A 14,513-nucleotide genomic window follows, 5' to 3' on the forward strand; every position below is an offset into this window, starting at 1 on the left:
GTTTACTTAATTGTAATGAGTAAGCGAGTTAATTTAAACTTTTACTTATCAGTTTTGATTAAAAATTTCGATTACTCAATAATAATTATAATGATGAATTGTTATATAAGTTACTTTGGCATGATTTCAATTAATATTACCTTTTCTTGAATACTAACAAGCATCAAAAATAATCGGCCATATGGTTTAAATTTGCATTAGCAACAGTAAAAAATACAATTTATAATGCGCTCTTTATATAGTCCAAATTAAAACTCATATAAGTTGTAAGTTGTATGATTAATCAAAGCGCACTTAAAATCTTAGGTTTTTTAAATTATAAGAGTATAACTATTAACTGTTTAATTCGTTAAAGATATTGATATATTATAGATCTATCATTAATTAATTATAATGTCACTTTAGTATTCATTTTTGTAAAAATTTGGAGTAGTTGTAATTACTGATTTGTTTCTCCGAGAATACTAATTGTCAGTTATTTTATGCTTTAAACATTAGCATTTACTTGTGTGGTGGGGAATTTGCGGTGCCTTTTCGTAGGAAGCTGAAACAAGTATAAAAGCCAACTCTCGTTTCCTGAGGCTTTCAGTGTCATCAAATGCAACGGTGTAAACGATAAACTTTCGGATAATACCTATATTTTAATATTTTATTTTGTGTCACGTACAGAAGAAACATAACTTCTAAAAGTAAGTTAATTTTATTTTCATTTATTTTACTCCGGTGCAATTATTTATATTCTTTTAATAATCATTTAAAATAATATATAAATATTTTCTATCAAATTAATTAAAATTTAGTCGTAAAATCTTATAATCACTTTTCATTAATTGTTAAAAAACTTTGGCACTATAAAAATAAATCATAGTAAATTTTGAGTAAAATGCACTAATTTGGATAATAATTTATATTGTTTGATTCGATCAAAATAATTTTATACGAAAAAAAATTAGATTTTAAATGTTTGAAAAATAATATAAAATTTTCTTAATTTGTAATTAAAAAAAATTTTTTTACAAAATTGATCCGAAGATTTGATGATTATTTTTAAAGATAACGCTTAAAAAAAAAAAATTGGTTTCGATGTTTTTAGAAATTCTCGGAATTTCTTCGAAAAAAATCAATTCGTGAATTCAAAAAATTACTTGAAATTTTCGTGATTAAATTTTTTCGTGAAATATTATGACACTGAAGTTGACAGATATAAAAATTTTTTTAGATATTTACAGCAATTAAATTATTATAAAAAAGATTAAGATAAATAGTTTCACATGTAAAATTTATAGACATATGACAATTTTTTTAACGAATAAGTTAGAAAAAAAAATATAAAAAATTTACCTCCAGAAATGTAAAAAATAATCAATATAAGTTTTTAATACTAATTTAGTTATAAGATGAAATTATAAAATAATCAGATTTTTGTCTATTCATCCGAAAAGTTATTTTATCATTATAGTTTCATATTCTTTATTTTCAGTTGATAATTTTTCGTTACGTAATTTAGAATTAAAAATTTTTATAACACTGAAGTTGACAGACATTAAAAATTTTTTTAGAATTTTGTAGCAATTGAATTATTTAAAAAAAATTAAATTAAAAAGTTTCACCTGTGAAAATTAATAAAAATTACACGTGAAAATTTTTAGAAGCATTATTTTATTGTAATTGATTTATTAACAAAAAATTTTTTAATTAACAGCTGACTGCTAACTTCAGTATTTTGAAATATTACATATTTTTTTTAAAACTTTATTAGAATAAAAAAAATGTACTATCAATTTTTTGACTTATTTTTAAATTTCTTTTAAAATCTAAAACTGACAAAAAAAATTTTAAATTATTTAATTTTTTATAAATTAAAAAAATATAATTGTTTGTAAAAAATTCGATTTACAAAAAATAATATCAAGAATTAAGAAGCTTTAGCTTTACGTAATACCTATTATTTGAAATTAAAAATAATGCGTTTGATATAATCACTTAGGTTGTTGTGACAAGTACGACGCGTGAATTAATAATGTTATGAATGAAAATGAATTATATATAGAAATCAAGTCAGTTTACAATTAAGTCATTTTTGATTAATAGAACATACACTTGAATTAATGTGACAGAATGTATTAATGAAAAATCATACGGTATTTTTTTGTTACCTTGGATGTTTTAAGATTTATTTGTAAGCTCGTGATTCATTGTATGTCTACACTGTGATGTTGCGACCATTTGGGGCAAATGATTGTCATTCTTACATACTTACATTACGCTCGTATTTGCCCAATAGTTCGCGAAAGGATTTTCCCACCGAAGGTATGATGCATCCGTCATCGATGATTCAGTTCCGGATGTGATACATAATATCAATTTCTTAAATTTATATTTATATTATTTATACTTACAGTATCCTTAAAATAATTTATTAATATTATTTTCTTAAAATAACTATGACGTTCTATTTTAAGATAATTATTCCTAACGCTACCATCACTATTACAATTATTCAAATAACTATTACAGTATTACTTAACTATTTTATTTACTATGAATAATTATTTTTAATTATGCTTCCTTAAATCATTAATCTTTATTTTCACACAATTTGTGATTATTTATTTTTTATTTTTTATCAATAAAAGTTATCTATAATTTTAATTGTTAATTGCTTATAATTACATTTTCTAATTTGTAAAGCTAATAATAATTATAATTATCGACAAGATTAATGCTCGTGAATATACTTTTAACATTATTCTTAACACATTTTCTATCAAGTATATAAATGATCAAACAAATCAATGAGTTATATTATATTTTATGTTATGTGTGGATAAAAATATTATATAGCATGCTTCAGTCAATATCAATACATCTTTTTTTTTTTTTTTTTTTTTTTTTTTTTTTATCAAGGATAAAATATAAGTATCAGACTATGTCATGGTCAATTTAATTTTTTATCTTTTATTTTTAACAAGTTTTACGAGGGGAATTTATTATTAATTTAATATTAAAATTTTTACTTGAGAGTTGTTTATATATTTCTCATATTTTGGTTTAATTTCAACAAACAAAATGTAGTAAGTGCATAGTAAATTTTTTATAAAAATTAGTTGTCTGAATCAGCAAATTTTAATAGCACTCTATTAAATGAAAGGAAGAATATCAATGAAAAACGAGACAAGCAAGTTTTTTTTTATTTTTAAATTACAACAAAAAAAAATAAAAATATAAAAATTTCGTAAATACTAATAAAAGATTCATAAAGTCGTTGTAAAGAAAAACGAATTCAAAACAAAAATATTTGTAACCGACTTAAACAATCACTAAATTGCACTCATTGTGTTTAATTAACTTACAAATTTTTAGCCACAATATACATAATTTAGATACTTTTAGAAAAAATTTTTAAAATAATGTCTCTAAGACAAGATTAATTTAATTACCGATAATTTAATATAAGGTATGATAGAATTGACTTATAGAAGCAGAAAAATATTCAAAACTCTTTCAAAAACATAAAATAAAATATTGCAATGATATAAATCTAAGTCATGAGCATTCTGATGGTACCAAATTTAATGATAATAACCCGATTTATAAAAAATTTATGCCCGTCACATAATTTTCCTTATTTTTTTAATTTTATCGATTGTAATTCTTTTTTTTTCTCAGTAAATTAGAAAATATTAGTTTGAGGATTTTAAAAAACAATTAATTTAGTAGATATTTGATTATTTTCAGAATTTTTTTAACAAATAAATTATGGCAAAAAAAATTAAAAAATAAAATTGACATATAGAAATTTTGAAAAGTTAAAAATGCAATTTTTCAAAAATGATTTTTTGAACGAATTTATTGGTTAAAAAAAATTAAAAAATAATCAAGTGACTGCTAACTTTAATCAGTATACTTATAATAGAAGATTTTAGATTTTCCATAGTAACATACCATGAAATTTACTACAAAAGTTTGTAAATACTGTATCTTTTCTATTATTTGTTAATTATGATTTTTATTTTCAATTACTTTTTTTTTTCAAGATGGAACCATTAGTTGTTGACACAGTTTATATGTACGAAAAAGACAATGCTAAAATTCACAATACAATAAACTATGAATTAGTTCATCTGGATCCACCCACACCGATTCTTCGTCGTGGACAAACTTTTAACATTGCGATCAGATTTGATCGGGAGTACAATGATGAAACAGATATTGTGAGATTATTATTCAACTTCGGACCGAATCCAAACATTTTTCGCGGAACACAAGGAGTAGATGTTGTAAAATCGCGAGATTCATATTTAACAGACCTTGAAGCCTGGGGTGTCAGGATGATTGGTGCCAATGAAACAGATTTGTCAGTTGAAGTAAGAAGTCCCGTTGACAGTCCGGTTGGTGTATGGCAACTAAATATTGAAACGACTACTATTGACAGTAAAGATGCACCAAATGTTTATCAGTATGACAATGACATTTACTTACTTTTCAATCCTTGGATAAAAGGTATATAAGAGTTATTAAAAATTTTAATAACTAATATTTATCGCGTTACAGATGCCATAAAGGCATATAAAAATTATACGCCCTTATGGCACTCGGGAACCATAAGGGCGTACAATAAAAATTCTATTGTTTTTTCTAAGTTCAAACAATATTTTTAGTTTAAAGAAAAAAATTTTATTTGAATTTCTGCACGTTTCATGTAGAAATGCGTTGATTCCCGAAAAAAAAAATTTTTTTTTGGGAACCGACGTATTTTTTCATGAAATGTGCAGAAATGCAAAAAAAATTTTTTTCTCCCAACTAAAAATTTTTTTAAACTTTGAAAAAATAATAGAATTTTTAATATACGCCCTTATGGCATCCGAGGTGGGTCCCGGGAGCCATAAGGGCGCATAAAATTTTTTTTTAGCATTTCTGCACGTTTCGGACGAAACTACGTCGATTCCCGAAAAAAAAATGTTTATACGCCCTTATGGCTTTTCACCAAGACTTTTTGCCGGTATACACCCTTATGGCATCTGGAACGCGTTATTTTTTTGGTAAATACAGTATTACAAATTATAATCATTTTTTTTCTTGCAGAGGATTTGGTTTACATGAAAGATGAAACTTTACTAGATGAGTATATTTTGAATGACGTCGGTAAAATTTGGGTTGGACCACATGGAAGTACTAGAGGAAGAGAATGGATTTTTGGACAATTTGATGCCAGTGTTTTACCAGCTTGTATGTTGATGTTTGAAAAATCAAATATTAAGCCAATATTACGTGGAGATCCTGTTAAAGTTGCACGAACTATTTCGAAAATGGTATAAATTTATTATTCTTATTTTTATTAATTCACTTTAAACTCTCGATGATCAAATGAAGTACTCAAGAAATAATTTTTTAATTAAATTTTAAGAGGCTATTTTTAATTAAAAATTTTATTTAATTTCATTGTTATTTTAACTTTCGAAAAAAACAAATAATTTGCAACAAAAAATGTAGAAAAAAATAAAATCAGAATCAAAGTTTACATTTTATTATAGTGATTGATTAAATGTTTGTAAGCAAATTTTGAAATTTTTATTTTTTGATAAAATTGTGGCTATCTGTAACGCCGTTCAAATATGAAATGCTCGAATTTTTATAATTGATTTCTTTTGATTTAAATGAAATAAAAATTTGAATTGAATTTTATGAAATTTTTTGAAAATCAATGGATTTTCATAAAATTTTATGTAATTGAAATTAACAGACATCTGAAAATTTTTAGAATTTTTTAAACAAATAAATTCAAATGAAGAATTTTTTAAAAAAGTTGAATATGTAGAAATTAAAAAAATCAAGAATACAAATTTAAAAATCATATTTTTTAGTACTAATTTAATTGATAAATAAAACAAAAAAATGATAAAGGTTCTGCTGATTTTAGTATCATAAAATTATATAAAATTTTATGAAAAAATTTTTTCTTAGGTAATTTGTGAGCAAGAAAAATAAAGTAAATAATTTACAGGTCAATTGTTACAATATAAAAGACGATAAAGAAGTATTGAATGGTATCCTGTTTGGTCGGTGGGACGGTGAATATGGAGATGGGACCGCGCCATCAGCATGGACTGGAAGTGTACCGATTTTGGAACAATATCTTGAATCAGGCGGCGATTATGTAAAATATGGTCAATGCTGGGTATTCGCCGGAGTTGTTACAACTATTTGTCGTGCTCTGGGATTACCATCACGTGTAATTACCAATCTGGTATCAGCTCACGATGCGAATGCATCGCTTTCGATAGATCGTTATTACGACATTAACATGAAACCGCTAGAACGCGATCCAAACAACTTGACCAATACTGATTCGATATGGAATTATCACGTTTGGAATGACGTATGGATGGCACGCCCAGATTTACCAAAAGGATACGGAGGTTGGCAAGCTATTGACGGAACACCTCAAGAAACTTCTGACGGATTTTATCGTTGTGGACCAGCATCTGTGGAAGCTGTCAAACAAGGAGTCGTTGGATTGAATTACGATATTACTTTCTTAGTTGCTACTGTTAATGCTGATGTAATTGGCTGGAGAGAAGATCCTAACAGCATTATTGGATTTTCACGTATTAATGGTGATACCAAACAGTTAGTATTATATTTTTTTCATCAATTACTGAATTTATGTTTGAAAATTTTTGGAAAATAACAAACTAATCAATTTTATGTAAGTTTTGTAATTTCAAAAGGTTTTAAATTACAACGAATTATAGAGTTATTGAAAAAAAAATAACTGAAGTTTAAATTACATGGAAAAATTTATTACTCATAAACGTTTCAAATAATAAAATTTCAGTATTAATTTTTAATTAATAACATTCATTATCCGCATGTTAAAATTTAATGAATCTGAAGTCAATAGTCATTTTACTACTTTTTGGATTTTATTTTACACATGAATTATCATAGTGAAAGTTTTGAAGAAATTTTACTTGTTGAAGGTTTTAAAAACTATAAATGTTTTTTAAACATTTTCATAGTACTTATTTATTTGTTAAAAAGAACCAAAAAAATTGAAAAAAATTTTTTTTTACTTCAAATTTATATTATGCATTCCAAATTTTTTTCCTGTGTTCAATTCAATTTAATTTATCAACAAAAATTGAATTTTTAACATTTCAATGTCTATCAATTTTCAGAAAATATCTAAATTAAATCTACTGTAAATTTACAGTTTTTTTTTTCCGTGTATGATTTTTAACTGCATTACTTGCTATTATATTCCAATTATAAAAATGTTTAATTTTTAAAGAATGGCTTCTATTTAATAATGAATAACTATTAACTATTCAATTATATGATTATAAAAAAATAATGATTTAAAATTTAATCTTAATTATACTTATTTATAAAACTTAAAAATTTCTTTGAAAATTCCAAGGCGAGCTATGAAATAAAAAAGTAGTAAATAAAAAAAGAAAACCTAATATAAATTTTATTACTATTAATGGTGTGAAGTAAATAAATTATGCGCTACTAATAAGCATATAATTTATTACAGTATTGGACGAATGATTCTTACAAAGGCACCTTGGATCTTTGATCCGAATGGTGATAGAGATCGTGAAGACATCACATTACAATACAAATCCCCAGAAGGTAAAGGAACATAATGATAGTGATTATTGATCAAACATAAATAAATATTAAATTTTTATTTAAGTAATAAAATATCTTGATAATTAAATGTCAGGTTCCGGAGACGAAAGATTGACCTTGTACCGAGCCGTACGTAGCACTCCGACCGCCAAAAGATTTTTTTCAGTACCGGCTCCTGAAAACGAGGACCTTGAATTCAAGCTAGTTGATTTAGAACGAGTTAACATTGGTGAACCATTCTCCATCACCGTGAATATTGTTAACAAAGCAGCTGTACCAAGAACTATTAAAGCTGTACTTTGGGCTGGAAGTGTTTATTACAATGGCGTCAAGGCAAACCTCGTAAAAAGAGCTGAAGGCAATTTCGTTGTGCTGCCTAACGCTAGTGAGCATTTTCATAATTATATCTAATAATTATTAAAATTATTATAATTTATTTACTTTAATTTAAAATTATAATTTCATTTTCAGAGGAACAACTTAGATTAAGAGTTACTGTTGATGAATATTTAGATAAATTAGTTGAGTATTCAATTATGAAAATAAATGCCATTGCAACAGTAGAGGAGACCAATCAAACCTGGGCAGATGAAGATGATTTCCAAGTTATTAAGCCAACTATTAAAGTTCAGGTATTTTATTTATTAAAAATCATTTTTAAAAATTTGAATAATATAAAATATGAATTTAATTTTTTTTTTTTTTTTATCTATTTTATTTATTTTTAGATCGTGGGAGATCCGATGGTCGGCCAATCATCAACAATTACCTTAAGTTTTAGAAATCCTCTGAAAATAACTTTAACCAACTGTGTGTTCAATTATGCTGGACCAGGAATTTCGAAAAATAAAACATTAAAATTCCGCGATGTTGGTCCATTAGAAGACATACAAGTGGAACATGAATTAGTACCACAAAAAAGTGGACGACAACAAATTATCGCAACTTTCACATCAGATCAACTTGTCGATGTTACTGGTTCTGCTACGGTCGATGTTTACGAAGAATAAAATTTTTTTTTTATATTAATCATCATATTAAATATTAGTTTTCTTCATGTATTAAAAAAGGCATATATTTTTTACCTCTAAAATGACACGTATTTATCTTTATAAATAAAAATATAAATTTTCTATGTTAATAAATGAAACTTTTTTAATATAGCTTAATTTACTTCATAGTAAGCAGAAAATTGAAGTGACCAAAATATAAATGAACAAAGTGTCCCGTAAATTATCGGTAAAATTGTTCTTTTGGATATTATGGAATGCAATGAAGGATTTACATTTTCAGTATTCGATAATGAAGAAGATGATGATTCTGATGAATAACCAATAGATAGTTCATCTTTATCATTCTTTAATTTATCTTCCCTTACATTTATTGTTTTTTCTTCTATCCCATCTAAAACATTTTGTACAATAAATCTTATTTCTTCAATTCCAGAATCAGAAATTTTTTTTTTAATTAAATAACTAGATTTTATTTCTTCACACCCAGTACCGTTGGGTAAAATTTTTTCCGGGTTATTTTCAATAAGATTATCATCAGACTCTTGTTTATTTTGTTGATATTCTTGATAAATTTTATATGCTTGATACAAATTTTGGGCGCGTTCAATTGCTATTTTAAATGCTCTGATCACTTCTGAGGGAACATCATTCAAACTTTTACAACTAGTAACATCATAATCTGAAATCTTACTAGTGCACTCTTGTAATGATTTTTGTGACGATACCAATTCACTTGAAATATTAGAAATAACTTGTTCAAAAGATATCGCGGAGGCCGCATTAGATGTTCTATCAAAATCAATATTAGCTAAACAATTTAAATTGCTAACTTGGCATTCAACATCATGAGTCTTGGTTTTAAAATCTTCTGACAAAAATCCATAAAGATGATTATCTGTATTGATTGATTGCGAATCACAATTGAAATTCTGAATATCAAGTATATCTCTTCCAGTTGCTGTATCAATTAAAACTACTTGGTCGGTATTTGTATTTTCACATTGATATTTTAATTTTATTGTTTCAATTGAAGCGTCTTTTTTTTTTGCTGAAAAATATTTCAACAATAATGTTTCAGAAGTTTGTGTATCAGCAACACAGTAAAATTCATGACCCAGTAAATCTTCAAGAGATTCTTCCTTGATTGTGTCAATCAACGGAATATTGCAAAATATTTCAGCATCTATAAATACTTGACTTGATATTTCATTGGTAGACATTAGAGACTTTAAATTATCACAAGAAGTTTTTACATCAACTGACTGAGTACTTTTGTGCTCACTATCAATTAAATCAGTTTCTGTATAAGCATTTATTTTATTTAATTGATTGATTAAGAATTCAGTTTCTGTAAAAGTATCGACTTTAGTCAATTGACTAAACCATTTAGTTTCCGTAAAAGTATCTTGATGTAATTTATTATCTTTTAATAAAACTGCGGTATTTAATTCTTTTGAATCATTGAAATTTATTTTTTCGTTTTTATTATCATTTAAAAAATAAATTTTTGAATTTTTTTCAACTAAATTATTTAATTTATTATCAGAAGTATTTTTTAATGTTTTATTTACTTCAATTAGCTCACAAGATATTTCTTCTGATATCAATGAATATTTTGAATTTATAACATCTTCAACATTAATTTCTTCTCTATAATTTTCTTTTTTTAATTCTACGCTATCAATTTTAATTTTTTCATTTACTTCTTTTCTTGCTGCTAAGTCTAATTTTTTTTCGGTAACAAATGTCTTAGATCTCATTAATCCAGTTTGTGGTTCATTTTTATTTTTGGTAATTTTTTTATTTTGAGATTTCAATTTTTGAGAGCCACAAACTATAATATTATGTCGTGGAGATATTTTATTTGAAGCCAAAGATTGTTGAGTTAGATGCACAGGACTATTGATCTTTCGACTTTTTAATTTAAAAGTTTTTAAGTTTTCCGGTGAAGATTTTAATTTATTATTTTTGTGATTATTACTTACAGCTTCGCGATCTTCTGGAAGATCATTCATATGCATAAAGGATTGGAATAGAGCACGTCCACGAAAATTCTGTGGAATCAACATCTTTGATGGCTTAGCAGCTGTTTTGAACTGGCCTGTCAGCACTGCGCTCAACTTGTTATTAACGGGATTAGATTTAGAATTATTTATTTTTTTATCTATAACATCATCTGCTGTTTTTAGTTGTTTGGATTTAATTGATTCACTGTATCTTGAACTATTCAAGTTATCAGTCACATTTAATTCATCTTTTGATTTGCCAATAGTTTTACTTTTAAATCCAATACTTGTTTCAATTTCTTCTTCACAGTTAAATGTTTTCTGTCTATCTATTTTTATAGTATGAAATGAATCCTGCTGCACAATATTTTCATGAGTGCTTTTAAATTTTTTTGATAATTCGGGTGATTGATAATAATTATTAATTGAAAAATTGATTTGATGATACTTTTCATTTTTATTTTTTTGATTAGCGTCTATGTTAAACAAAAATTCGTCTTTTGACGCATCAATTTTTACCGGTATTTCATTGAAGCCTTTATTATCTTCTTGGGCTAAAATATGTTCTACATAATGACGGATTTCTTCTAGTCTTCTTTGATTGAACGGAACTGAAGTCGGTATTGGATTCTTATCAATAGGACTATCAACTTTCTCATTAGATGATTTAAATTTTTTATGATTATTGATCCACAGTAAATTAACTTTATCCGAAGAAATGTTTGGATGAATCGATTCATCTAAATTTGACTTACCTCCGGGAACAGTATCGAAAGATTCATAACCAATTTGTTGAATATTATTTCTTGATTTTATATCTTTCTTTGCAAAACTATTTTTATAAAAAAATTTACTTCTTGCTTTTGAATTAAGTTTCAACTTTTTACTGTCATTATTTAAATTTTTAGGTTTTAATTCTGAATATGTTAAAGAAGCCGGTAATTGATGTTGATTTACATTTATCGATTGGAAAATAGATCTGATAATTTCAATTCCTTGTGACTCCTTAGGTATGCTTTTCATATTTGAATTCCACGAATGAATCATTTTTTAAAGTTATTGATTATTCGACAATCTAATTACTATTTTCTGGTTAGTAAGTCACAATTAAATTTTGACAGTTAAATAATAATAAGATTTAAAATTATTATCATTTGTTTTCAATTATAACTTATAATAAACGAATAACTGAATAATAAATGTTGACTAATAAAAAATATAAAAAATATGCATTACTGGTATGAAAAAATTAATTTTAATAGATCAAATAACAAAAATTAGTTACGGATAAAAATTATTTTATTTCATGTAATACATATCCGTTGTTACATTTACTTGGTAGCAACAGGAGCTGATTGACTCGATGATTTCGAGTCACGCATTGAAGCGCTGCGTTTTCTCTTGATTTCTTCAGCTCGCCTGGCTTTGGCTTCCTTCTGTCTTTGAGCCAAGAGCTTGGCATACTCAGCAGCTTGCTCTTTGCGTTGAACGCAACGTCTCTTCTTCAAAGCTACTCTATGACGTTTGCGCTAAAAATTCAAATAAATAAATAATTAGTAACAAAATTATCAACATTAAATTCAAGAAAAAAAAAAAAATATTAAATAGTAGAATAATTACCTGAAGGGTAACAGGAGTGATAAGACGTTGAATTTTCGGGGCCTTGAAGCAATCTTTTTTGCCTTCTTTTTGAACAGGTCGCTTGACAACGAATTCACGTACATCATCTTCTTTAGTTAAATTAAAGAGTTTACGGATTCTTCCGGCTCTCTTTGGTCCCAATCGACGGGGCAAGTTTTTATCGGTAAGTCCGGGAATGTCCTTTAATTTAAATTAATAATCAACACATGATTTTTTTTAAATCGTCAATTATTAGTAAAAAAAAAATGTTAAAATGTTGAATTCCTACACTGAGAGAAAATGTATTAAACTTAGTCTCCCAAATCTTAAAACTCAGATAATCTTCCACGACCATAAACATGCCCAAGATTTTAAAATCACACTTGGACATTTGTTGTTTATCATGGAAATCATTAAGTAAATTAATAATAAGTAATAAGTAATAAGTAATAAGTAATAATAATAATAATAATAATAATAATAATAATAATAATAATAAGTATTACCTGTTCTCCTTTTTTGACGATGACAAGAGCCAAGACCGAAAGGTTGGCATCAACAATGCAACCACGAACAGATTTACGTTTACGCTCACCATCACGACGTGGTCTGTAGCAAGAGTGACCCTTGGAAAGCAACAATCTTACACGACCTAAAGATAAAAAAATATGAGTAAACAAAAAGTACGAAACATAATGTAAATAAATAATTAGTAAATAAATGACACCGAAGTTAGCAGACGTTTGAAAATTTTTGATTTTTTTTAACAATTAAACTACAACTAAAAAGATATTTCTAAAAAATTACTTTTATAGTTTTTCAAGTTTTTCACAGGTGAAAATTTTTTTTGAAATTATTTAATTGGAATTTTTTCAATAAAAATTTTAAAATGTTGGCTAACTTAATTTGCATAAATAAACAATTATACAAACCATTGGTCAAGACTCCTTGTTTCATGGGAAATCCTTGCTTGTCATTTCCACCAGCAATACGTACAACGTATCCTTTCCATTCATCACCAAGAGAATCCGCTTCTATCTCAGCGCCCATACGCTTCTCGTAGAAGATTCTGACTTTGTGCTCGTCAACGATTTCAATCAATTTTTGGCATCCCGTTGCCGGGTAAGAAACGTTAAGCTAGAAAAAAAAATTATAAACTTAACAACAATTATCCATTATTACCACTTACAAGCTCCATGACAAAGTGAGGTTAAGTTAACCTCCAATAATAAGTTGCTAATTAAAATTCAATTTTAGCAAAAAAATATTATATTTATTGACAATGGCTTAAATAAATAATTCATTTGTAGAGTAATTTGTTTATTTATTTAAAAAATTTGATTTTAGTAAATTTAGGAGCGGCAAGTGACACTTATTTGTAAGCTCATGCATTTTAAGAACAATTATATTGAACAAATTATTAAAATATTCACATCAACATATTAACAATAATTCACTTTTGCCGTTAAACTATTTAGATTTTTATCAATTGCTAAGATTAAATTATTATTTGCGGATTTGTACCTTCATGATGACAACGAGGTGAACGTTTCACGAAACTTAGGAAAAAGAACCCGCACGCGTTTATTCTTAACCTCCTGCGCAGCACAAGTCACGTTTAGATGGAAAAGGTTGTCGTCTATTTTACGCGGGAAAGTATATTTTTTTAAATTTCAACTTGATTACAATTTTCAAATGTAAATTAAATTTACTTAAAGTAATTATTTGCATTAATTTAATTTTTATTTTTATTAAAATTTACTACAAAAATGATTAGAAAAAAATTTTTTTTATTATTTATGTTTGAAAACTAAGAAAATTTGTATTTATTATTATTAATATACATAAATCATCAATCAAAACATTTTTAATATTTTAGGTAACAATTAAAATAATACTAAAATTTAAGGACATACGATAATTTTTTTTATCAAATAAGTTAAAAATATATCTAGAAATGTAAAAAATAATCAATATAAATTTTTAATACTAATTTATTTATTAGATGAAATTATAAAATACTCAGATTTTTGTCCATTCATCCGAAAAGTTATTTTATCATTATAGTTTCATATTCTTTATTTTCAGTTGATAATTTTTCGTTAAGTAACTTAGAATTAAAAATTTTTATAACACTGAAGTTAACAGACATTAAAAATTCTTTTAGAATTTTGTAGCAATTAAATTATTAAAAAAAAATTAAATTAAAAAGTTTCACATGTGCAAATTAATA

General features: G+C 25.7%; 2 protein-coding genes across 2 annotated transcripts; one reads left to right on the top strand and one right to left on the bottom strand.

Moving 5' to 3' along the window:
- Positions 1 to 554: 554 nt before the first annotated feature.
- Positions 555 to 8,800, top strand: LOC141532462 (hemocyte protein-glutamine gamma-glutamyltransferase). The gene is made up of 8 exons (XM_074250803.1): positions 555 to 689; positions 4,038 to 4,503; positions 5,086 to 5,312; positions 6,005 to 6,630; positions 7,544 to 7,641; positions 7,736 to 8,026; positions 8,113 to 8,273; positions 8,370 to 8,800. Exons 2-8 carry the CDS (start codon positions 4,038 to 4,040, stop codon positions 8,649 to 8,651), a joined length of 2,151 nt encoding a protein of 716 aa, XP_074106904.1. The 5' UTR covers positions 555 to 689; the 3' UTR covers positions 8,652 to 8,800.
- A 3,141-nt stretch (positions 8,801 to 11,941) lies between these two features.
- On the bottom strand, positions 11,942 to 13,918 carry Rps6 (ribosomal protein S6). The gene is made up of 5 exons (XM_074250804.1): positions 13,805 to 13,918; positions 13,213 to 13,417; positions 12,787 to 12,932; positions 12,281 to 12,481; positions 11,942 to 12,189 (listed from the first exon to the last, which is right to left on the bottom strand). The coding sequence occupies exons 1-5, from the start codon at positions 13,808 to 13,810 to the stop codon at positions 11,992 to 11,994; spliced, it is 756 nt and encodes a 251-aa protein (XP_074106905.1). The 5' UTR covers positions 13,811 to 13,918; the 3' UTR covers positions 11,942 to 11,991.
- Positions 13,919 to 14,513: the final 595 nt, after the last annotated feature.

The sequence above is a fragment of the Cotesia typhae genome, unplaced genomic scaffold (genome assembly GCF_013202065.1).
Source record: "Cotesia typhae breed Kobodo isofemale line unplaced genomic scaffold, CoteBio_Ctyphae contig_65, whole genome shotgun sequence".
Classification (NCBI taxonomy): domain Eukaryota; kingdom Metazoa; phylum Arthropoda; class Insecta; order Hymenoptera; family Braconidae; genus Cotesia; species Cotesia typhae.

What these genes read in the sequence shown, in the direction of transcription:
- LOC141532462 (XM_074250803.1), top strand. Translation starts at nt 4,038, where the DNA reads ATGGAACCATTAGTTGTTGACACAGTTTATATGTACGAAAAAGACAAT. An exon ending in CACGAACTATTTCGAAAATG is followed by an intron (nt 5,313 to 6,004) that starts GTATAAATTTAT and finishes AATAATTTACAG; the next exon opens with GTCAATTGTTACAATATAAA. An exon ending in ACAATACAAATCCCCAGAAG is followed by an intron (nt 7,642 to 7,735) that starts GTAAAGGAACAT and finishes ATTAAATGTCAG; the next exon opens with GTTCCGGAGACGAAAGATTG.
- Rps6 (XM_074250804.1), bottom strand. An exon ending in TCGTCAAAAAAGGAGAACAG is followed by an intron (nt 12,482 to 12,786) that starts GTAATACTTATT and finishes TTTAAATTAAAG; the next exon opens with GACATTCCCGGACTTACCGA. An exon ending in TCACTCCTGTTACCCTTCAG is followed by an intron (nt 12,190 to 12,280) that starts GTAATTATTCTA and finishes TTGAATTTTTAG; the next exon opens with CGCAAACGTCATAGAGTAGC.